The sequence below is a fragment of the Dasypus novemcinctus genome, chromosome 17, assembly GCF_030445035.2.
Source record: "Dasypus novemcinctus isolate mDasNov1 chromosome 17, mDasNov1.1.hap2, whole genome shotgun sequence".
Lineage (NCBI taxonomy): Eukaryota > Metazoa > Chordata > Mammalia > Cingulata > Dasypodidae > Dasypus > Dasypus novemcinctus.
The window spans coordinates 27,914,973-27,937,908 of NC_080689.1; the positions used below are offsets into that span (position 1 = coordinate 27,914,973).

Here is a 22,936-nt window from a genome sequence, read left to right on the forward strand (position 1 = left end):
CCTTCTAATATCAAGGCCTTTTAAATATAGCACAAGAACAGGGACTATAGGATATGTAAGTTTTTCACCCTAAACCTTCTGAGAGAAATTTTTAATCCAGGTTTGTTTCAAGATTTCAAGGTGTGAACCAATAACTCAAGCCATGGTTTGTGGACAAAGGCAAGCCACTACTCTAACTTTGCCTCGGGCACAAGAGCTTCTATAAAAACTACTGTGGGCTACAAAAGTCTGGGGAGATAATTGAGGCTATGGATTTTGGTGATGGATCTGAGTGAATTCCAGTCAATTTGATCCAGCCCCTTTCCCCAAAAGGTTGTACTTCCCATCACCAAAGAGGTTTGATATTGGAGATCATTCTAAGAAGTGTCTTAAAAAACTTGAATTAAATAAAAGACCATGGAAATGAAGATGTACATGAAGGTGGAGACAGAGGGAGGAGGGACTGTGCTTTAGCTGGAGCTACTTGTGATCAAGTTGAGAGAGAGAAATAGGACCGTTGAGAAAGAGCCAATGAGAAAATGCTCTCAGAGATAGACATACACACCCAAGTGATTTGGCCAGAAACAGGAGAAGAAATACAGATTTTAGAGAAGCAGGAAAAACATGAAATTATGCATCATGTGTTCTAATTTCTGAAAAAGAAATAGCCATTCCAAAATATCTGACAAGGTTATCTCTTTCTTTTGTTAAGCTAAAACCAGTTTGTGGTATTTGTCATGGCAGCTCTGACCAACTAAGGCAGACAGGTATATCAGTGTTGTGCTTACATTTTAAGCTTTCTTTTAAAGACTTTGAATTACTTTCCTGGATCAAATGGAAGGGTCAAAACACATACGGATGTTTTATATATATGTAATCTTTTCAGGATTGATTTAACAAAATATACTCATACATGTATACACATACATAACTCACAATCTTAAATTCCCTTCTCTAAACCAGTTTTGTAAGCAGGTATTTGCTCACTCTCCACTCCCAGTTCTGCATCAGTTCAAATGAAAGAAACTAAAAGGGAGCTTCTGGAGGCCAGGAGATCAATTCTACATTGGGTGTGGTTTTCAGGCTTTATGGACCACGTGACACCTTGAAAACATCTCCTTCTAAACCTAAACCATCACTCATAGCCAGGGATAGTTTTAGGTCAGTCAGTCCATGTCCACCCAGCAGAATGTGTCTTTCAGGATAACTCAGTACTGTTTTACAGTGGCTTAGCATGAAGGTAAACTAGCCAGGGCTAATCAATTAAGAGAAAATTGCTCAAGGTCATTTTCAAGGCCATTGGACAGTCAGGCCAAGCAGATCAGCTGTTGGTTTTTAAAAGTACTTGAAAAGCTGATTAGAAGTCTCTTTGATTTGAGAGCCTACTAAGAAGCTCAATTACACCAGAAAAGAATATTTGTAAGGATTTTCCCTTCAAATAATATTGTAAGTTTGAATGGAAGACAGTTCTGCCCATATATATGAATATATTGTGAATAGTAGGAACCTACCATTTAAGCTTTTAAGCATCTTTCTGGAAGGAAGTAGTTAAACAGTGAGTGGCATTAACTCTTCTTGGCCACAGGCATACAGAATAGTAGACAAAGGGTTCTTAAACCTGAGCATACATCAGAGGCACCCCAAGGGCTTGTTAAAACACACATTGCTGGGCCCACATCCAGAATGTCTGATTCCTTGGGTCTGGCCTAGGTAGGGATCATAGGTGAGACCCAAGAACTTGCATTTCTAACAAATTTCCAAGTGACGTTGATGCATTTGGTCTAGGGACCAAACTTCAAGAATCACTATAATAGCTTCTTCTAAAATGCACTACAGTCGACCAAACCATTTTAATTTCACGCCCAGGACAAACCTTTATTGTGGAATGTGAAGGTCGGTATTGCCCCCCCGCCCACCCCACCCCACCCCTAGACATTTCTATAATGCACGCATTAAGGACAGATTCTGTTGGTCCTAGTTAACTTATAGAGACTCTAGTACCATATTAGCATAGAGGGCAAACGTGTAACTAAAGTGTGACTTAAACTTGTTCTCTAACCCATGACCTTCCTATGAAGAGAATATAATTTTTTTCATATTGAGCCCCTGAAGGACTATTTGTAGAAGATTTTAATGCCTCTCTTCAGAGGGTAATATTGTATTAATAGCATTCAAGTCCTCTCTTGCTAAATAGGTGTTATCACTTCAGGATGATTAACATATTTGCGGCTAAATTTGTTCAGTTTCTTGACCGAAAGGTTTTCGACTTTTTCTAGAAAAATACTTTTCTAAAGTGTTTTAAATGCAAGGACCTATAGAAAGGAGCATACTTAAGGAAAGAACATTGAGGGGCAAACATTAAATCTGGTTGGTGATAAAAGTTGAGCAAGCTGTCAGAATACGTAATTAGAGATTGCAGTTTGTTTGACTGGTAGGTAGACCTGGGTCAATTCAAGAGGCCAGGCTGATGCAGAGTTAAAGAAGATAGAGGTGCGAGTTTGTGTGAATGAGAGGCTACCTGTGCCGAAGGAAGGCTAAATTTATCTACAGGTTCTGTGCCTTAACCAATCACATGCCCGCTGATTGACAGAGCTTCTAGGGTTGCTTAAGGCACTCATCATCAGAAAATGCTTATGGCGCATATTTGTTTAAAAAAACAAAAGACTGAGAAAAACACCTTTCCAATTTAGAATTTCCTAATAACATCTGAAAAGTGGGTTATATTTAACTGGAGGGATTTATTGAAATATAAAAATACAATGCTTATGGCAACCGAACAGCAGCTCTATATAGAAATTTATGAGAGAAGGAAAAGTAATTTTATCCCTAGGTAGAAGTCAGAGCAGCTACTATACTTAAACAAAAATATTATATGTTGTAATTTTCTCTCTCAAATGAGGCTGACACGATCACTTTCTCTGTTGCAATGTCAGGAATTTGTGTTTACCTTTCCCCTGGCCATATTTGGCTTTGTGCCGCAGTGCTAATAAAGTTAGAAAATATTACTGTTATGATATTGAAACGGTTTTGCCGTTTCTGATGACGTTGTAACTGGGATTCCTTCAAGTGAAAGCTTACTTTTACTTCACTAAAACATTCTTTGTTTTTTATATAAGGAGAGTTCACCACGGTTGGTTTTTTTCTTTTCTTTTCCTGTGGAAATGCCTAGATCCTTTCACTACATTTTCTCCATCAGTGAAAGGTGCAATTTCACACAGCTAATTGGGCATGTGGGCTGTGGAGAGCGGGGGGCGATTCTTAGGGGTGGGCTTGAAGACTTTTTGGGTATATTTTTGAGTAGTCATTCTCTTCATAATGAGATGCTTAAAAGATTTTTGAATCTGTAGTAAATGCAATTCTTTTCTCATCTTGTTTTACACATACTTGTGTCTTTTAATATCTTTCTGCCTGGCCAATGCTGCATCCTGTATGTAATTTACATACTTCAGTATCAAACAACTGCTGTGAATTTCTTCCTCCAAAAAGGAAGTGGAATTATTGTGGGAAACTGTACAAACCTGAAGTTTGCATTTAGAAGACTAGTGGGTTCAGCCTTATGAAGGTCGCTGATGTGGCGTTCATGCCAAAATCCAACGATGAACTAGTGTCAACAACCAAAAGAAAAATTCGCCAACGGTAAGGCAAATGATCTCTGCAACAAATTCTTCCCAACTTGGAAAGTTAAATGAAAGACCCTATGTTAACAACACAGGGTTTGGCTCACTGGAGGCACCTGTGGATGTGTCACTTAACCCTGAATCCATTTATCTCATTGGTGAAAAACAGAATGTGAAATAAAACAAAAATCAGTAAATTTCTATTAATGGAAAATTCCTTGACAGGTTTCAGAATGGCCCCATTAAGCAATCTCAATTTGAAAAAATATCTCTAGACCAGAATGGAACATTAATTTAATTAGAGTTCCATAACTGGGCTCTTCCTGATTAAATCAAAGGATAGTGTTAATTCTCTTAAATTACTTGGTCTTGAATTCTTCATGCCATTTCCAGGTACCAAATATGATGCTTTGTACAAAGTAAATATTGAGATTTGTAGAATTGTATGATTGAAAACAAAATAATGGACTCTGACATTCAATTTTAAATTTTCTCCATTGCCTTGATTGTATACATATTTTTAAAAGTTTTTAAAAAGTAATATTGAACAGAATATAAAGTGAGCCGATGATCCTGGAACAAAGACTGCTAAACTGATTAATTTTCTGCCCTTTTTGGTTTAATTTCCTTCTTATTTTTTTTTCCCTGAAGAAATTACCCAGTTGACATTTCTCTAACTCCAGTATCCAGTCCTGAATTTTAATTGATGAGTACTGTCCAAACACTTTCTGCATCTCTCAACCCTTATTGATTTGGAAGGGAGGAGGAATGGACTGCTTCTCCTGGGAGAATGAGGAAATCAAAGGCAGAGTCTGGAGCTATGTTAGTATTCTCCCACAGAATGAGTATGGGGAAATATTCCCCTGGGAACCAGGACAGACAGAAACTTACAAGGAAGAGCAAACCCTCAAGAAACTCTAAGAGAATCCCTCCTCAATAACCCAGCAGCTTGTGCTGAACCGTCCATCATTGTTTCCAAACATTGTTGACTATTTTGTCAGTTGCTTGAAAGGGACCCAAACCGATGCTGATTTCTTTCCTTGGAAAACCCAGGGTCTCGTCTCTGGGTGAAGTCACAATTATACCATTCATTGATCTGCTGTTGGTTAATGGTTAATTCTAAACAGCAACATAATGAATATTATTTCATTTTGCTGATGAAATTACTTCTAGAGTTGGAGTGTCAGTATATGAGAGGGGAAGGAAAATGCAAGTTTAGATTCCTCATCACTAGGTCCAATCCACTTGGATGTATTACTTTCTCAGTGTTTTTAAAAATTGGTTCTATGGTTATAAGTTTGAAAATAAAAAAGGTTCACTCTCCATGCAGGCAACAAGCATGTTATTGAGCTGCATGACTCTGGAAAGGTTTGAGTCAAGCAAACCAGCCTGGACTCTGAGCAAAAAAGAATCACTCTAAGTAATATTCACATCAAGTGAAAAAAATACTTCTGGTATTATTCTAATGTTCATAGGCCTTCTCGATCACAGGGGTGAGCAAGCGTGGTGGATTGGTCCACGATCTGGGATTGGCTCCACCTGTTTGCCTACTTCCAGCTCCATCTAGTATTTGAATGGTGATGTGGTTATGACATTAATAGTGACCTGTCCCCTCAGCTGACTCGTTTGCCTCTGGATACTCTATGAATGGGCCAAGAGAGCAGTGGTTGGGCACTGCTGTGTTACTATATCCTACGTTTCAATAATTAACATACATTTTCCTGATAGCTTTGCAAAAATACAATCTTTGCTTCAGATTTGGCATTTCAAAGCATCTTTTGAAAGGAATAAGCAAATTTAGTCCATTTTGAAAGGAAGGACAACTGTTTTCCTTTTGACTTTCTCTCACCATCTGTAGTTTTTTCTGAAGCCCATGCACAGGAATTTAGAGCCTGAAGTAGGAAAAGGGGGCAGAGAAGCAAGGTCGTTGACGCAACTCACTGCTCACAGCTTCTTTGGGTGCTAGACTCATTTCTCCACAAAATGGAGCCAGGTATTGGAAAAAATCCCAATCCATTTTGATGAGAAAAGTGCCCATTTCTTTTTTAATGTAAAACCAGGAAGAATCTGTAAGAACAATCTGAGAATAACAAGAATATTTTAAGCCTCATGCATATATTTCCCATAGCATCAGCTGTTTCAAAGAAGATTTGGAATATCAAATTTCCTATAGGGTTACTGATAGCAGCAAAAACCTTATCTTAAGGGGCTCAAACTGAAACATCAAAGACAATATTTCCTTGTCAATTTTAACAATAACTGTTGTGCTAATAACAATAACTTTCAGTTTGCACTTCATAGTATCCTCTGCTTGTTGGTAAAATAGCAATAAAACAAAGTTCTTCTGATATTTCTGAGGTCCATGTCCAAGCAGGGGCTAATATGTAAAGTAGCAGTTGATTAAATAGGTTCCAATGAATTGGCATCTGCAACCATCACTCCTCTTCTGACAGGACCCCTTGGAGAAATCTCATACACAAACTAGTTAAAAGAGCTAGTTTGCCTCCTAGTAGAATCTTGGAGGGTAAATGCTAGGAACAAGATGACCAATGCCTATGAAAGTTGTGGGTTGGTGCAGTTAAGAATACTGAAGCTAAACTACACTTAGTGGAGGATCTACATGATGGTGGGAGATTTGGTATCTAATATCTGTGGCAGTCATTTTCCTCTGTTTCCAACATGTCAAAGCACATTTCTAGAAAACGTGAACTGATGCATGGGAGCTCCCCTGCTGAGTCCTGTGTTTCAAGGGAAAATATAAACTCTTTTCCTTTTAATCCCCAGGTTTTGACCTAGACCAGGATATTTTTTCCAAGAGCTGTTTGCAACATACCCCAAAAAGCTGAGGGTAATTGGAACAGTCAGAAAGGAACCCTAATTGATTCTAAAGATTTTCTATCAGAAATGTTTGCTAAAGGGGGTGGAGAGGAATTTCTTTCTTCCCTTGTTTCAAAAATCGACTTATTTTTGAAGAAGAATCTATATAAGGGACATTATCAGAATTGGCATCTCTACCTAAAAAGGAAAAAAAATGTAAGGAATGTACATCCTATCATGCCCTTTCCCCTCTTTCTGTTTATAAAAGGGCTCTACTAAAAAGGAATGCTAATGTGACATGGGCTTTTAGGGCAATCCTAGATATCCAGAAGTGCTGTTCAAGTACTGTGACTCATGTCGTCTATTTTGGTATTTATATGTGTATCTCTAGGCTCTAGGAAGAGATGGGATAGAAGGGATTTGATCCTGAAACCTTGTCTGAATCTTATAGGAATAATATTATAATTAGCATTTCAAATTTTTGTTGCTTGTTTGTTTTTCATTGGTTGAGGTGATAACCTGTGATAGAATATGGAAAACAACACATCTATCTGCTGGTCATTAAAAGGCACATGTTTCAGAGACCTTTTAACTGCGGGCCAATCTGTCTGGCTCTGTGGCTAGTTTGGGCTAAACATGAGGGCAAATTCTACCTGATGTATTAATCAATTGTTTTAAATATTAAATCAATTCTGAAATGTCAACATCAAAATTGAATCAGCCATTGATAAATGAAATTTTCAGAACATTACACTGTAAAATTTACTAATTTCACGGCTTAAAAAGGAAGATATTGACATTTTATGAGATACCATACTATGTTCTAGTGACTGTTTTCTGGGTAGAATGTCATTATGTTTGAGCTTACCTATGACAAGTTCACGATAAGAAAAATATGTCCATAATGATCACTTTTAGCATGAGCCTTTTCCCATTGCTGACAGGTGAGCCTCACTAAGGATAATGAGTGTAATGGGAGAACTATAAAGGCTGGCTTAGGAAAGAGGAAGAGGGAGTTTACCTATTCCCAAAGGTGACACCTCTCTGACATGCTGAAAAGGGTTAGGGCGGTGTGATTTTAAAGATTGTAGATGGTAAAGAAGCATTGAAGAACTCTTTTGATAACAGAGGGGTAAAGTAATTGTAGTCAGGAAAATCTGGAAAAATGGGGATCAGAGTTTTAACTACTAATTCATGTTGCATTTTGAAGTTATGAAGTAAAGCTATTTCCTACAAATAAATACATCAAAATAAACCACAATTTTCACAATGACTATTAACTGAAATGTCCCTTACAATAAGAGGACCTTTGACAAAACTGAAATTGGGGAGCCTCTGAATGAATCTTTTAGGACATCTTGACAGGCAGGAGACAAGTCACAGAAAGCTAAGTACTCACCATTTCTTATGGGCTGGGAAGCTGAAGTGCTTTCTCCCTTAGGACTGCCACCTCTCAGTGGATGCTGCTTTTGTATATGATAAACAGTGGCCCAATTAAGCTCCAAAAATGAAATAAATAACTACCACAAGCGAGTACCCTTCCTATGCTATTCTTGTAGGTGGAACATCATCAGGACTCCCGAAAACTTGAAATGTGCTGTGTGATATGAAGATGGTGAATGTGGCTATAAGTATAAAAGAAGAGCAGAAATGCAGTCCAGTATGAAAAATCTGAACTTAGATCTGAAAGAAAGCTAATGAACCTAATCCATTCATAACAGCGTGTGTCTTTCTCCCTAAGATAAACAGGATTTTGTATGTCTTATCTACACAATATAGTCACTTGTTTTTCAATGGAAATGCTCATTTATCTTTGCTCAGATTTGCAAATAGCAGATTACCTTGGCAAAGTGGAGTGATTATTACAACAAAAGCCAAATGCCAATTGTAGGTCATGGTGAAATCCAATATTGTACATTGTGAAACATGAAATGGCCAGTCTTCTTGAGTTAAGAAACTACACATAGGACATGTTCTGGATGCAATTGCCCAAAATTGGAAACAGGAGATCAGAATCAAAAGAGAGTCTAGGATTAGAGAGAACTTACTGGTGTTCTGATGGGGAACTATTGTGATTAGTAAGGGAAGAAACTGTAGTAGTGATGTGGAGAGGGTGGCCATGGTGGCTCATGGTCAGGAGAGGGAAGAAGAGATATGGTGTGGGGGCATTTTCAGGATTTGGAGTTGTCCTAGGTGATACTGCAGGGATGGATGCTGGACGTTGTGTGTCCTGTCATGGCCCACTGAGTGGACTGGGGGAAGAGTGTGGACTACAATGTGGACCACTGTCCATGTGCTGCAGCGGTTCTCCAGAATGTATTCGCTGGGTGCAGTGGATGTGCCACAATGATGGAAGAGTTTGTTGATGTGGGAGGGATGGCGTGGGTGGGGTGGGGAGTATATGGGGACCTCATATTTTTTGAATGTAACATTTAAAAGAAAAAAATAAATAAAAAGAAAGTCTATATCTTGGGCCAGGAAACATTGAAAGAAATCTTATAGGGGCTGCTAAACAGAATATGCATTTGTAGAGCTGAAGTATGTTCTTGAGAAGGTGAAACGTCACTATTGGAGAATGGAGGGCTTCCTCTACCAGAGGAAACTTTATTCTTTTTCTAGTTGCTTTCACAAAGTATGTAGAGCAACTAGTCAGTCTCAGAATTTTTTTTTTTTTTTTGACAGGTTAAGATCAGGGGCCTTGGGCTGTGGAGTCTCAAGCCCCATGAGGAAAAGGCAGGGTGTGCACCAGCTTTCTGTCCCAATGACAGTGAGACCACAAAGGAAATGGCTGCCATCAGGGATTCTCATTGTGGAGGACAGCTGCCTATCAGAATCTCTGTGGGTTGTTTGGAACAGCATCTTCTATATAGTATAATACTATATTTGGATACCACCACCATCACCACCACCACCACCACCACCAATCTTAGTATTTATGCTATGAACCACAGAAAGCAGAGTGCCACAAAATCGTCACCAGTAGAAGGCTTGAACCTGAATCTCTGAAGGAGTTAAAATTAGCTTAGAGAAGACTGAGAATTGTTGGGCCATAACATTCTGCTAAAGAAGGGTTGTTATAGGGTCAAGGCTGCTCTGGTCATTGACTTAATCTTTTTGCTATTTAAAGAAGTAAATGTTGGCTGTTCATATTTTGTTAAATCAATGACTGGTAATCAGGAGCCAAATCAATCATTTGACCCCAAGAAAATATTTAAATTATCCCTATGTCATTCATGTATAAAAGTGTGCTGTACAGGAGCTGCCACATGTAATGAATATTCTACATATAGATATAATGGAGAATTCTAAAGAAAATTTTAAGGATGATCAGTAAACAAATCCTATCAATTATAGTAAGAAATAAATCCACTGATATGAAAGTAGACTTGCAAATAAGCATACAAACTTCAGAGGTAAAAGTTTTTTTCCACAAATGCTAATTCCACTTTTGTATACCTTTCTGTACACAGGTTTGGTTGTGTGATACATGAAATCAATAACTTATATAATTAGACAGTCAGAACTTATTAGCGCCAGGCAGATGTTCTACTGAGAAGCAAGAGGAAAACAGTATATGATACTAAAAAAGCAAATCAATTAGTTATTCCTTAGGAAGCATTTCCAATGATCAGTTAATTCGAGTTTGATTGATTTGATATAATACTCTATATGGTAAAAAGTGGTCTGGCATGAAACTGTTCATGTGTTCATGTTTTGGATGCAGAAAAGATGCAAGTAGAGTAGTACCAAAATATGTTAAAAAACAATTAGTGAAATTGAAGAATATCAAGATTACATAGCTTTCCAATATTTATCTCAGCACTATAGGATAGGCAAATATGCTGACATTTAAGTGTTCTCTTGAGAAATTAAAAATGAAACTTTGCATGACCAAAGGGCTGGCATCTGCAAGAGTGTGAATACTGGATGTCTGTTCTCATTCTTTTGGATGAGGATACCAACTGCACAGTAACACCTTTTTGGTCTTTATTTCTTCGAAATATGAAAACAAAAAATGAAGTAGATGACAATGAAAAGAGAGAAAACATTCCATACAGAATATGCTGTATCACTAGTGGTTAAATCTGAAATAATTAAAAACTTTATTTGTCTGTGTCAATAATGTGTATCATTTATAAGGAAAAGCACAATTACTATACTTTTCCCCCTAAAGCTGTGTACAATACACACAAAATGAAATAATTGAACAAATAAAATGAAATAATTTTACACAACTATAATAATTAACAACCCTGAAAAACCAGAATCAATATTTTCCCTATGGCATGAAAATTTAAAAAGCAAACAAACTAAAAGTCTTTGAAATTGAAATTGACCAACGGCAAGAAAGAATTACTTAAAGTTCTCAGTGAAAATTTGCTATGGGATTATTGTCATTCCAAATACGGCTAAAAATAGGTGCAAACTCCTTCTAATATTTAAACAACTCACATCCGTTAACTACATTACTTGGTGTTGCTAGGCTAGCTTCTCAGTTGGTAGATCTCAAGCAAATAAATAATAAATAAAGCACACGTTAGCAGGTGCCCCCAAAGGATCAAGGCCACCTGTCCTGGGCCATGATGGATCAGGTCTAAGTCTCTGGTAGAGAGGAGCAATCGAAAGGGGTGGGATATAGAAAAGTTATTTCCCAAGGAAGATAAAAACTGGGATGAACTGGGCCTTCCCACTGATCTCAGACACCAAAAGGACTGCACTTTTCTTGGTTTAAAATGGGAGCTGTACAGACCTGCAGGACTGGCCAAGGAGTAATAGGATTCTCTTCAGAGGCTATATTTATTACCTCCTGCTTGAAGAAAATCCCAGGATTCAAGACCCTTGGACAATTGTATTTATACAGTTTCAGTGTGTTTATGTTAAAGAGTTTCATAATTGTGTTTTTCCTCACAAGATGAAACTGTCTCCACATAACTGTGTTAGGATTTACTCATGGAAATAGCAATTACATTAACTCTAACCCCTTGAGGGCAGGGATCTGGGCTGTCTTGCTTGTAGCACAGAACCTGGCATGTTGTGTGGGTAGCCAGCTTTTAATTATTTATTCAATTACCAAATATTTATTAATTGATACATGATCATGATTATTGAATGGAAGAAGAGAAAATAAGTTTCAACAGCTTTTATTTCTTAAGTATCTTTGTATCAATACAGGGAAGTCTCTGGCTTGGGATTCCCATAGGCAGTGACATCACTAAGAGGTGAGCAAGGTCATTCCATTTTTCCTCATTAGTGGATTCATTACTTTGGAAAGAATTTTGGGTTTATTCATGTTCTTTGGTAATTTAAAATAGAAAGAGCCATTCTTTAAAGGGTTAAAAATCTCCCATGCAATCCTCCTGGGAGGCACTGATCTTCTCATTTAATTGCTTATGTAGGGGAGACACACTTTGGAAGGCCCATTGATCATCTGACTTCTTTCCTACTCACAAACTGCAGATACAATTAGAGGGGTCTGCATGGTGAAAGAAATAGGGCTCAAAATAGCATTTTACATTAAAAAACAAAAAGAACAAACCAGCACAATCTAACATCTGTGCCAGACAGAGCAGATGTGAAATAAATACTTTGGGGGAAAGGGGTGTTGTAGAAATGAAGGCTCTCAAGGCCCAGGCACATCTGTCTAACTCACCCATTCTTTACGATGCCTTCCTCCTTGGCCTTCCTGACTTGATTGGTGATTCTTAGAGGCCTCTGATGCGTTCCACATGGCTAATTTTCCATATACTTTGCAGTTTGCCTGCTGAACCTCTCAATAACTTTAATTTTCCATATGACAATTATTGCTTCTTAGAAATGAATGTGCAGATCCATGAACAGATAAGCCATTTTCTCCTTTTATCCCTAGTAATATCAAACTAACAGCACAAAAGTACCAACTTAAGTGAAAGAACAGCTCGCTTATGCCTTCAATGTCTGATCAATGTTGGTGAATTGGACAATGGAATAAGCTATACTCTACTATATACAAATACACTTTGCTTTGTTTTTCATCCATGCACTGTGTAACAAGTTTCACAACAACATTCCCAAACAGGCACATGAAGAAGGAGCAAATGTTCAGTCATGACTGGAACAGGATTGTGCAGGCCATGGATGCTTTTGAAAATAAAACTGACGGACAATCCTAGGCAACAGCAACATGGGACACATATGGATGCAGATGGAACAGTATGATGTGCTCCTTGAATGGGGTTATTCTTCCTGTTTGCATGGAGCGTGGGAGGTAGGAGGAAGAGGTTTGGGACTGGGGACTGAGAAGGGGTAGCTGGGCTGGAACGTCAGGGTAAGGGCCTTACTAATCATAGTCCAGAGCTAAAAAGATAAGAAATAAGGGATTTTGCATGTTCCTGGGAATCTAGGCACATTATCCCTGTACTTGTTGAACAAGAGTATCAGCCATCATATCTTTAAATATCAGATCGTACCTAGAACCATAACTTTTCCTGGCTCTATTTGAGCTTCTTCTTGGAGGCAGATTCACTTCTACTCAAATTCTGGAGATAAGCAAGAAATTTGGTAAAATAGTGAACATATGCTTCTTTCTTCTTCTCTTCCATGCCCAGATCCTTTCTTAACTAAAATAATTTTTAAAAAATTGGGGGTGGGGGAGGGGGAATCTTAATGATTTAACATATTACCAAAATCCCATTTGTATTTGGCTCAGTCATCACCTTTCAAAAAGAGAGGCAAAAACTCCTGACCCTCCCAGCAGGGAAAAAACAACAACACAAAAACAAAAGTAAAGCCAAGCATCAACACCTCCCCAATCCCACCAAAAACAAAAGCAAAAGCAAGAAAACAAATCAAAGCCTTAATGATTTATCAACCTGGAGATTGTACAACCCTTCTAGGCCGAGCTGCAAAGATGGATGGTCCTGCCTCCGTGCCTTGTTCAACATGATGATGTCCCTGGGAATGGGAGGTGATGGTTTCTCATGTCGGCCCTAGTACAGAGTATGCTCTTGAAAGTTGGATTCCATCAGCAGGTAAGTGAACATGACAAATGTCAGTTTCCTCTGTTCATTATACATAAATCTTTATGTATATATATATGTATATATATATATATATATAAATTTACTATATCTGATTGTTCCTTTAGAAGCCTTTTATGTGGCAGTAGGCCTCCAGGGAGGAGAAGAAAATGTACAAGAGCCACAGGAGCACAAAGAGGCAGGATGTGAGGAGCTTGGCAGTCCGGGGCCCACCCAGCTCACCTCCAATTTCTGGCCTCCGCCGATACAGTAGGACCCCCACATTGATGAAAGCAAAAATGGTGAAGAGAGTGACAGAGAAAGCTAGCGTGCCAGGGGACACTTTGAACTGTTCCCCGTTGGCTGCATGGTAGATGGCAGCGATGGACCAGGCCACGCCAATCCCCAGGAAGACATTCACTGCGTTGCTGCCGGTGACGTTACCTATGGATGCATCTGCATACTGGTCCTGGGTGGCTGCCACTTTGCTTGCAAATGTGTCTGCAAAGAAAAAAGAAAGAGGCAACGGCACTCAATTAACTGTTTAGAGATGTCTGCAGAGTGCTGGAAGCTGTAGCTGTGTACTCCACAATTAAACCCCAATGTAAAATAAATCCAGTGACCAGGAGAGGGCTTCAATGTTCTTCTGAGGCTTAGTCGTGTGGTCCAAAGAACAGGATCTAGAAATCAAGAGTTGAGGGCTGGGTGCTAGCTCTGCTACTGACTGACTGGGTGATCTTGGCCAAGTTCTTTACCTGTAGATACCACAGGTCTTTATAATGGAACTTACAGGGCAGCATTTTACAAAGAGGGATCACAAGCCGTAAATACCAGCATCTCATGGGGGCCTTCCTTCTTAAGAGGAAATATTATAAGGCTCTATCCGGCCATGCTGAATCAGCAACTAAGGCCTAGGAATCTGTTTTAATAATAGCCCCAAAGACTCTTAGGCATTACAGGTTGAAAATGGCTGCTGCAGGGTATTACCAAAAGATGCTGTTTTGTTAGCTCTAGTTTATAGATGAGAACATTAAGGTGTCACGAGATATTTACAAAGATTCAGGAACAAGTCAATAGTGGGATTGAAAATAATTGAACTATAACAGTAGCTGACATTTGCCAAAAGCTTTAAGAATAGGAAAGCGGAGCCACCTAGTTACCACTTTTGATTGTGACAACAACTCTATGAGGTAAGGAAACTTCATAGGGGAGGAAACTAGGCTTAGAGAAGAAAAACCATGGGTACAACACTGCCCAACTAAGAAGCAGCCATATTAGGACTTGAACTAGGCCTTCTACATTCAAGGCCAATGCTTATTCATTGTGATTCTTGCCTTTCCCTGTGCCATGGGCACCAATGGCCATTCTCAAAGCTCTCTGCGCATCAGTAATCCCAAATAGATCTTTTCCTGGATATAAGAAAGTCATAGTCTATTACAGCAGTAGGATTAGAGTGATTTATGATTCATGATGAGTTCAGCACAGGAGTTCAGATCACGTTTGGACCAGAGAGTTTCCAATCTTGCCTTTACCACTGACTGTGTGACCCTGGGCAGATTACTTAACTTCTCTGAGCCTCAATTTCCTAATCGGTGAAAGGGGGATTATAAAACCCACTTCAGAGGGCTGTTGTTAGTTGAAATGTTGTTTGCAAAAGACTTACATTCTTCTTGGTACAAAGTACAAGAGTAGTTCTCTTTAATGTTTTGGAAAGGGCATTTAAGTAGAGCAGGCTTGATCAGTTAAAGGTTGGGTTGGGATCTGAAATAGCCCCCTACTAAGTCCATAAACAGAATTTACAAGATACTCAATTTCTTGACCACGTGACTGAGCAAAAGGACTTACCAATTTCAAAGCCTTTTCATATTGAAAATACTTTGCACAGTAGGTTTATAGTATATGTTAATACTTATTAAATTGAATTCACATATGTAAAGGCAGGTATGGCAGTTATTTTATAACTATAAGTTAGATCATCCTCTCCAGTGTTCTGAAGTCCCTGGCATACTCTGAGTATATGTGTAGGTTTTATGCATAGTAGTTGGACAAGTGTCTCCCTTCTATTGCTGCCACCCTTCCTCTGTAATCACCAATGGGCACGATACATAAAGCACGTGAGTCTCTACCAGACTGAAGATTCTCATGCTTTAAAATGGGCATGAAGGTCATTTAGGCTGCTCAGAGGCTATTGTACCTATAGCATCACATTGTTTCTGAAAGAGAGCTGGTCACCTCTGAGGTTCCATCTCATTGCTTCTGACCTCTGCTGGTGACGGAAGGCAGGTTTTAGTTACTATTTCATAATTAAAGAAACTAAGGCAAACAGCATTTCCTCTGGCCAGGCACTATGCTACACATGGTACTATACATTCTGACTCAATCCCCATTTTACAATTTGGGAAACAGTGATGTTGTGATATCAAGTCTTTCCTAGACAGAAGAACAAGAATTCTTAAACCAAGTCTTTTCATTTCAGAGCCCATGCTCTGTCCACACCATGTTGTCCCTTCCAAGAAGATGAATGAGTTTTCCTTCCCTCTTATCCCATTTCAAGGTACACTGTTCCTTTTCCTCAGAGACTCTGAAAGAGGTTCTCACTGAACCCTCTTTCCTGTGTCAGTGGGAGAAAAGAAAGACTGAAGAAGTCACAGGCAGTTTGTTAATCCTCCCTGGTGAAGGATTCATAATCACTCTTTCCAGTCCAATCACAGAGGCTGGAGAGTAAAAGCAAAGCAGGACCAATCTCTATGGTCTCTTGTACTTCATTATTAAGAGTTATTAGGAGTTGCCACAGCAGCAGCCTTAAAAAAATAAAGACGTTGTTATGAAGTAATTTTGCTTTTCTTTTTCAAGGACAGGCACCTGAGCAAGGAAAATAAAGCAACAAGAACACAAGGAAAGAGAACGCAGCTTACAGCCCAGCTGCCACCGAGGAACACCTGAGAGGTTGTTCTGAGCTGAGATGGCTGCTGGCACTGGCTGGAGGGGAACAGATGGCCGTGCTGGGTGGGGCAGTCCTGCAGGGAGCGGTTTCCTCCCCGTGTTGCTGTGCAGGTGACCTGGAGCAGTTCCCCAGCATACACCTGCTGCCCTCCCCTGGCACGCAGGGCATGGCACCCTGGACAGCCTAGGTGCCCTCTCTCCACTCAGAAACTTGCTGAGAGTTTCCTCTGCCACTTTGCCAACCAGAAGGGAGGGAGGTCTAAACTCAAAGATTCCTGGGTCCAGAACTCTGAAAACCAAACCAATCCCTGTGCCCTGAATGCAGAGCACACCTGAACCTGCAGTGATTTCTGCTACCTCAAGTCATTTTTCCATAGTTGTTTTGTGTGAATACTGCATGGGAATTCTTGCTTGTAAGAACAGATTCCCATTTCCAGATGCCTCTCTCTGGATTCCCTAAAATTTAGTAGTCGAATGAGTGACTAGCCTGTCACATAAATAAACCATACTTTGGGCCTCTTGGAGTCTGGTAGACTTTATTAAGCTGTAGGCATCAGACCTTTTGCATATTTTCAATTCAAAAGCCACATTTAAAAAGATGTAGAAACATAGGCAAACCCAAGTCATTAACCTTAGTTCCTTTAGAGACATCTCTGCCAAATGAAGTGCGATGGATTCTCCCCAAACGCTCTTCTCTCACTGCTTTGCTGCTTGGTGCACAGAGCAACACATCACAAACCATAGGTTGGGCGCCACCAAGCACGACCTTGCAACACACAGCCTGAAACCTGCCAGTTGTTGAACATAGCAAATGGTTCAAAAACCATTACCCAAAGTAAAATCCAAGAAATAACTACTGCCTTGGTCCCATATGGGTTATAATCATATTCTGGGCTTGGCCCATTAAAAACAAACATATAGGACTCAGATTTCTAATGTGATTGGCACACATTAAGACACACTGACTCTAGCATATATGTGTTTTCTTGCACACATACTGCAGGCCACATTTCTAATAGAAACTTTTTTTTAACTACCATCTTGAGTTCCAATAAATTTTAGATTAGTCATACAGTCTTTGACTTTTGGTTCTGCCTCCTTGGTACCTGGAAACTGTAAATCAATAATAGAAAAGATCTGTTTGGGAAGCAGTGTGGCTCTAATCAAACTATGCATCACAGAGTCAGGACATAACTGTTCTGCGCAGATCTGCCTCAAGTTCACTGTTAATACCTTGGCCAAGTCATCTGGGCAATATGCAAAATTGGCCAATCCCCTCCCTTTTCCTCCAGAAGTTAGTTTTTGCCAAAATTGATCAAACCTTGTATCTATTTATAGACTAAGCCTTAAACATCTCATTTGTAAAAAGGGTAGTTCTTACAGTTCTGTAGGTCAGATAAAGGGTTTGTGCATTACGAAAGCAAGGGTTTCACCCTAGATGATTTATCTTATTCTTCACTCTTAGCAAGCTCTGGGGGCCAGATGTTTGATTTTCAAGTGATTTGTGCTCAGGAACAGAGACTAAGAGTGATTTTACGTGGAGTAGGCCCTTGTGATGAAAGGGTGGTTGCCTTCCCCAGCACCTTTTAGTTACGGACAATAAAAGAGACAAGCCAGGTATGCAGAGCTTCATGGTGTAGCACTGAGAGAAGCCTCGTCGAGTAGATACTCTGGCTCTTCTAACTATCTGCATGTTCTTGGGCAAATCACTTCGCTTTCTCAGGTTCCATTTTCCTCATCTAAAATGAAGGTTTTAGACTAGAATATCCCCAATACTTGCTTTAGCATTACCACTGTGGTGGCGCACAGAGTACACTGCAAAAACCCAAGTTCACACATATGACTTGGCGTTATTTTCTGTTTGCAGGAACATAACTACACTTCTTCATTAGAATTGACTAATGGTAATAAATATCTTCCACTTTAAAGAATAAATGACTTAAATATTCAAAGATGCTAAGGCGAAAGATCTTAAGACTTGAAGATATTGACACTGATCAAAGTGTGTTAGTATTTATGAAATCAAACCACAGAGCTGAGAGTCATTTACCCTTTAAAAATGGATAAGAAATGTTGACAAAAGTATTTACTCCAAATCACTTTGACCAGCCATGCTTCTATATAAGTGAAGCCATAATATAAATGGTGGCAGAGAAGACTATGTTTCAAAGGTCGGGTCTAATACCAAAAAAATTTGCACACTGCTGGCACCAGAAACATCTACTGTTTTGTTATAAAACATGAAGATATGGGACTTCCAACCTACACCCAAATAATCAGACTTTCTATGCAAGGGGCACAGGAATCTGCATTTTAACACTGCCATATATAATTTTTATTTACACCAAGGTTTAGAAATGCAGCTCTAAGGCTTGGAAATGGGACTACTGTGCTAAATGCACATAGTTTTGAGGGACCCTACTGTAATGAATAGATGGTTTGGGTTTCAGGGTAGCACCTCACTGGGGATCAGTAAAGAGCAGCTGATTTCTCTTAGAGACACTGATGCCCTCAGATATAAAATGGCCACTTTGCTCAGAGAACAACTTGAGTAATCTTGGTGGAAGAGCTGGGGCTACTTATTTAGAAAGTTCTTACACTCCCAAATTACAAAACCCCTGGCCCAGAAAAGCTATACTCAAAGGCTAAGGGATGGGGGCAATCTACCTAAACCAGCTGAATCCTGGTCCCTTTACTTACCAGGTCAGAAGCTTGCCAACTTCTTTGGGTTTTGAAGGAAATGAATTAACATGAATAGCTCTGGGAATAGGGGATGGCACTTTATGAAGGCTCAATACTATGAGCTATTCTTTATAAATCAACAGAGTCAGATCCCAGGAGAATCCATACGTGGCAGGGAATTTTGGCTTATGTTAATGCTTCTAAACTTGGGGGGTTATACATCTTTAAGACATTAATTTTACAATTCTATGCACTTAAAAATGGGATAGAGGATAAGATTATTCTGAAAACTCAAAGAGATTCCAACTTATTTTGAATTTTTACAGAACCTAAGCCTCAAAAGATATTAGGGACCTTCTGGTTCAAGTCTTAGTAGGGGCTCTGGGCAGGAATCTTTCCTCAACCAACATACAGATTCCTTTCTATATAGTCCTTCTTCCCTTCTGTCTTGCTCTTTTGGAATTCAAGCAGAAATACCTCTTATATAAGTGATCATTCTTCTGGTGTCACCGAAGGCCTTAAACAAGGTTCTGTCTTAGAAGAGATATTTATTTACCCAAGTAAATATGAAAGCCACACTCCTTCACTCACAAAGACACAATCATTTCAGTGGTTCACATGCAAAGAGCCCTTATTTGACTTCTAACTAAAGTTTAGGAGATGAATCTCAAAAACTACTGATGTTTGATTGATGACCGGTTAGGAGGGAAGGCATACAAACTGAAAAAGGGAAAAACATTTAAACCACATAAAACCTCAGCCCATAAATGTTGTCTCCGAAGAGAGTAGAAAAGAAACAGAAACAGTGACATGTTCTGCTTTTGAAAGAGAAGAAAAGGAAGGGGAGAAAGGAGCTCAAGTAGACGGCAGTGATGGTCATTTGGTCCCCAGCTCCAAGTCAGAATCAGCAGGGCAACTCTACAGCTTCAAGACTTAAAGGATACCAACTTCCCAGCCCCACCAAGTTTCTACTTCATTGGTCTGGAATGTGGTCTGAGAAGCTTTATTTTTTAAAGCTCCCCCAACTGGATTGAGATCCATTAATTACCACTTAGAGCCTTAGTTTCTGCAGTGCTTAAATCAGCTAAATAGCTGGCTCTGACATGAGGATCAACGAAAGGCAACCATTTTTGTTATCAAATAACAAATTGATGTTTTTCATTTCAAAATGTTAACTTGAATGTTTGTACTTTGCAGGGGTACTCCTGGGGCTTATTTTTCCCATTATGTATCTGAAATCCATGTATTATATATTTTAAGTTAAAAAAAAGACACTAATACTAACTAAAAGAGAAAAATAATAGGGGTTTAATTTCTAAAGAACACATGGCAGGGAAGAGAATCAGCACAAGCCAACAGTGCTTTTTGATCTGCTTTCCCACCTCGAATTTGGTCCATGTTATCAAAAGAAAAGGAGGACACCCCACTCCAAACACACCCAGGACGGGATTATCTTTCAGCAGAATCGGTGCTCCTCTGTGGGAAGGACTCTGTTACAGAAGAATACTTTTCCTAAGACCTGCAGCCGCCATAATATATCTAATAACAGCAGTAAAAACAAACAAGTGCTTTGGAGTAAGTCCTGACTCTAGTCTATTTCCACACACTGGCTGTGTGACCTTGTGACCTTGTGAGAGTTAACCTCTCTGAGCCTCTGATACTTATCGGTAAAATAGGGAAAATAAATTTTATAAAGCTTTTATGATGACTAAAAGAATTAATACAAAATGACTTTGCATGGTTGCTGGAAATTAGCAGGGGCTCAAGAAATGCAACCTATTATTCAGAATTCTTTGTTCAGGTGATATCAGAGGATATGTTGATGGTATTGAAATCTTTTGTTATGGTGTCCTCGATGTCCTGATAGGAGAGGGTGATGAAGACAACAATAGTTAATTTAACATTTACTGAGGCTAGGCACTATATATAGATTCTCATTCAATCCACAAAACAGCTCTATGAGGTCGGTACTATTATTATCCCTGTTTTATAGATGAGAAAACTGAAGACCAGAGTATAAGCAATTTGCCCAAAGTCATAGTCCCCGTAAGAGTGACGTTTGGACTGGAACCAAAGAGCTGTGGCTCTCACTAAAACCCATCTTCTTACCTACAAGTCCATAGGGTGTTGGCAGGAACTATAAAACTGACACATCCTAAATCTGAAAATGGAAAAGCGTTCAAAGAAAATTTCAAGATGCTTTATTAAGCTTACCTCTGACTCTACATGCACGTTAAACCAGTTGTTCACCTGAATGAAAATGAATAAAACTGTTCTAGATAGAAACGCCATCCTGACTCCTTTAGCAGAGTATTATACGGGCATGGTTCAGACACAGATTAAGAAGGGATCAGCTGTGCCAGGGTGTTTTCAGGGAAAAATCCCTCATTCTTTTGGAACAAAAATAGAGATCGATCACTGACTGAGTCCCTAGCTTTTGCTGGAATTACACTTACACTGTCTTTATCAGACATAAAATCGTTGTGAATGAACCTAGTTTTGAAATAGCATCAAGTTTGGGGTATTTTCTAGTTTGATCTGTGACTCTGTTACTTTTATAATAAACATTTACTTTAATAACAGTAGGTCTGTGAGGGCAAAATAGTAGGTAAAATTTAGTCGAGCAATGTTTTCTAATTTTAAAAAGGAAAAGGGAAGGGTATATGTGGGGCTAATATAAATAGCTGAACTGTTGTTTTCTGAGCTATTTGCTATTGTGTAGATGCAATTTAAATTCACTTCTTGCCTCAATAATGTCCTTACGCCTGCCCCTGCACAAACTGGTGTCCTCCAATTCACTTTGCCTCCCTTCCTAGCAACCCCGCCCCCCCTTTCTTTTGATATAGCCTGTTTCTCTTATCTGTGCTTTGTTCTATTTATGGACAATCCATCTCATTTGAACCTTCCCAAATGCTCTTCTTCTCTTTGCTTCTCAAGTCCCACTGTAGAGTTTTTATGTTACAGAAAAATTAGAAACAATTGAATTGTCCATTATTTTTGATAAAATACATTACAACTTCATCCAACATAACATTGTGCAGCTGTTAAAATGAGGCTGTAAAGACACACTAATTAACAAAGAAAAATGTTCATGACACACTGCTAAGTGAGCAAGCTGGTCATGCACTTATGCCTAGCATGAGTTCATACATAAAGTAAGGGCAAATACATGACATATTTGTATGCCCATTTTTATGTAATTTATTTTTTTTAACTCTGTTTTTAGAGAAGTTGTAGATTTCAGAAAAATTTATACTGAAAGTATAGGGAATTCCCATATAAGCCCCGCTCCCCTGCACCCACACACATAGTTACCCCTATTATTGACATCTTAGATTAGTGTGGCGCATTTGTTACAAGATGGACCCGTAATTGAACTGATAGTAGCATTGCTACTCACCGAAGTCTGTAGTTGAAAATTTGGTTTACACTTTGTGCTGTACAGTTCCATACGCCTTGATATGCAATTTATTTTAATGTCTCAGGATTTTAAAATTTGAAAGATAGATACAAGAATGCAATAGGGTGGTGGGAGTGTGTGATTTCTGTTTCAATGTTTGCTTATTATACCCCATTTTCTTTACAAACGTGTTATTTATTACTTGTGTAATTAAAAAGGTAATAAATACACCTTAAAAAATAGATTCATCTAAATACGAGAATCTGTCTGGGAATGCAGGAAGAGTTGAATTTAGCCTTTTCTAATCTTCCGGACATGATGTCTGAATTCCTGGCTCTGCTAGATAGTTCCTTAGGTGAAAGGCAAACCATACAAAGTAGGTATGTTCCAGAGGTTCTGGAGAGTGAGTGGAAGAGATGAAGGGCCGGCCTGGAGCCCTGACCCAGGACAGGCACCAAGGTAAATAAAAATCCTAAAAGACACGTTGAACTGATTTAAAAGTT

The 22,936-nt window shown here is 39.0% G+C and overlaps 1 protein-coding gene across 14 annotated transcripts in view; it reads right to left on the minus strand.

The window, feature by feature from the left end:
* Nucleotides 1-10,376: 10,376 nt before the first annotated feature.
* The window catches only part of SLC8A1 (solute carrier family 8 member A1), a 391,565-nt gene continuing 379,005 nt past the window's right edge, over nt 10,377-22,936 (minus strand). For all 14 annotated transcript variants that reach the window (XM_058278458.2, XM_058278455.2, XM_058278453.2 and 11 more), the window contains one exon: nt 10,377-13,909. In XM_058278458.2, the coding sequence (XP_058134441.1) occupies nt 13,533-13,909 (377 nt within the window). In that variant the 3' untranslated portion in view covers nt 10,377-13,532. The remainder of the gene's footprint in view (nt 13,910-22,936) is intronic.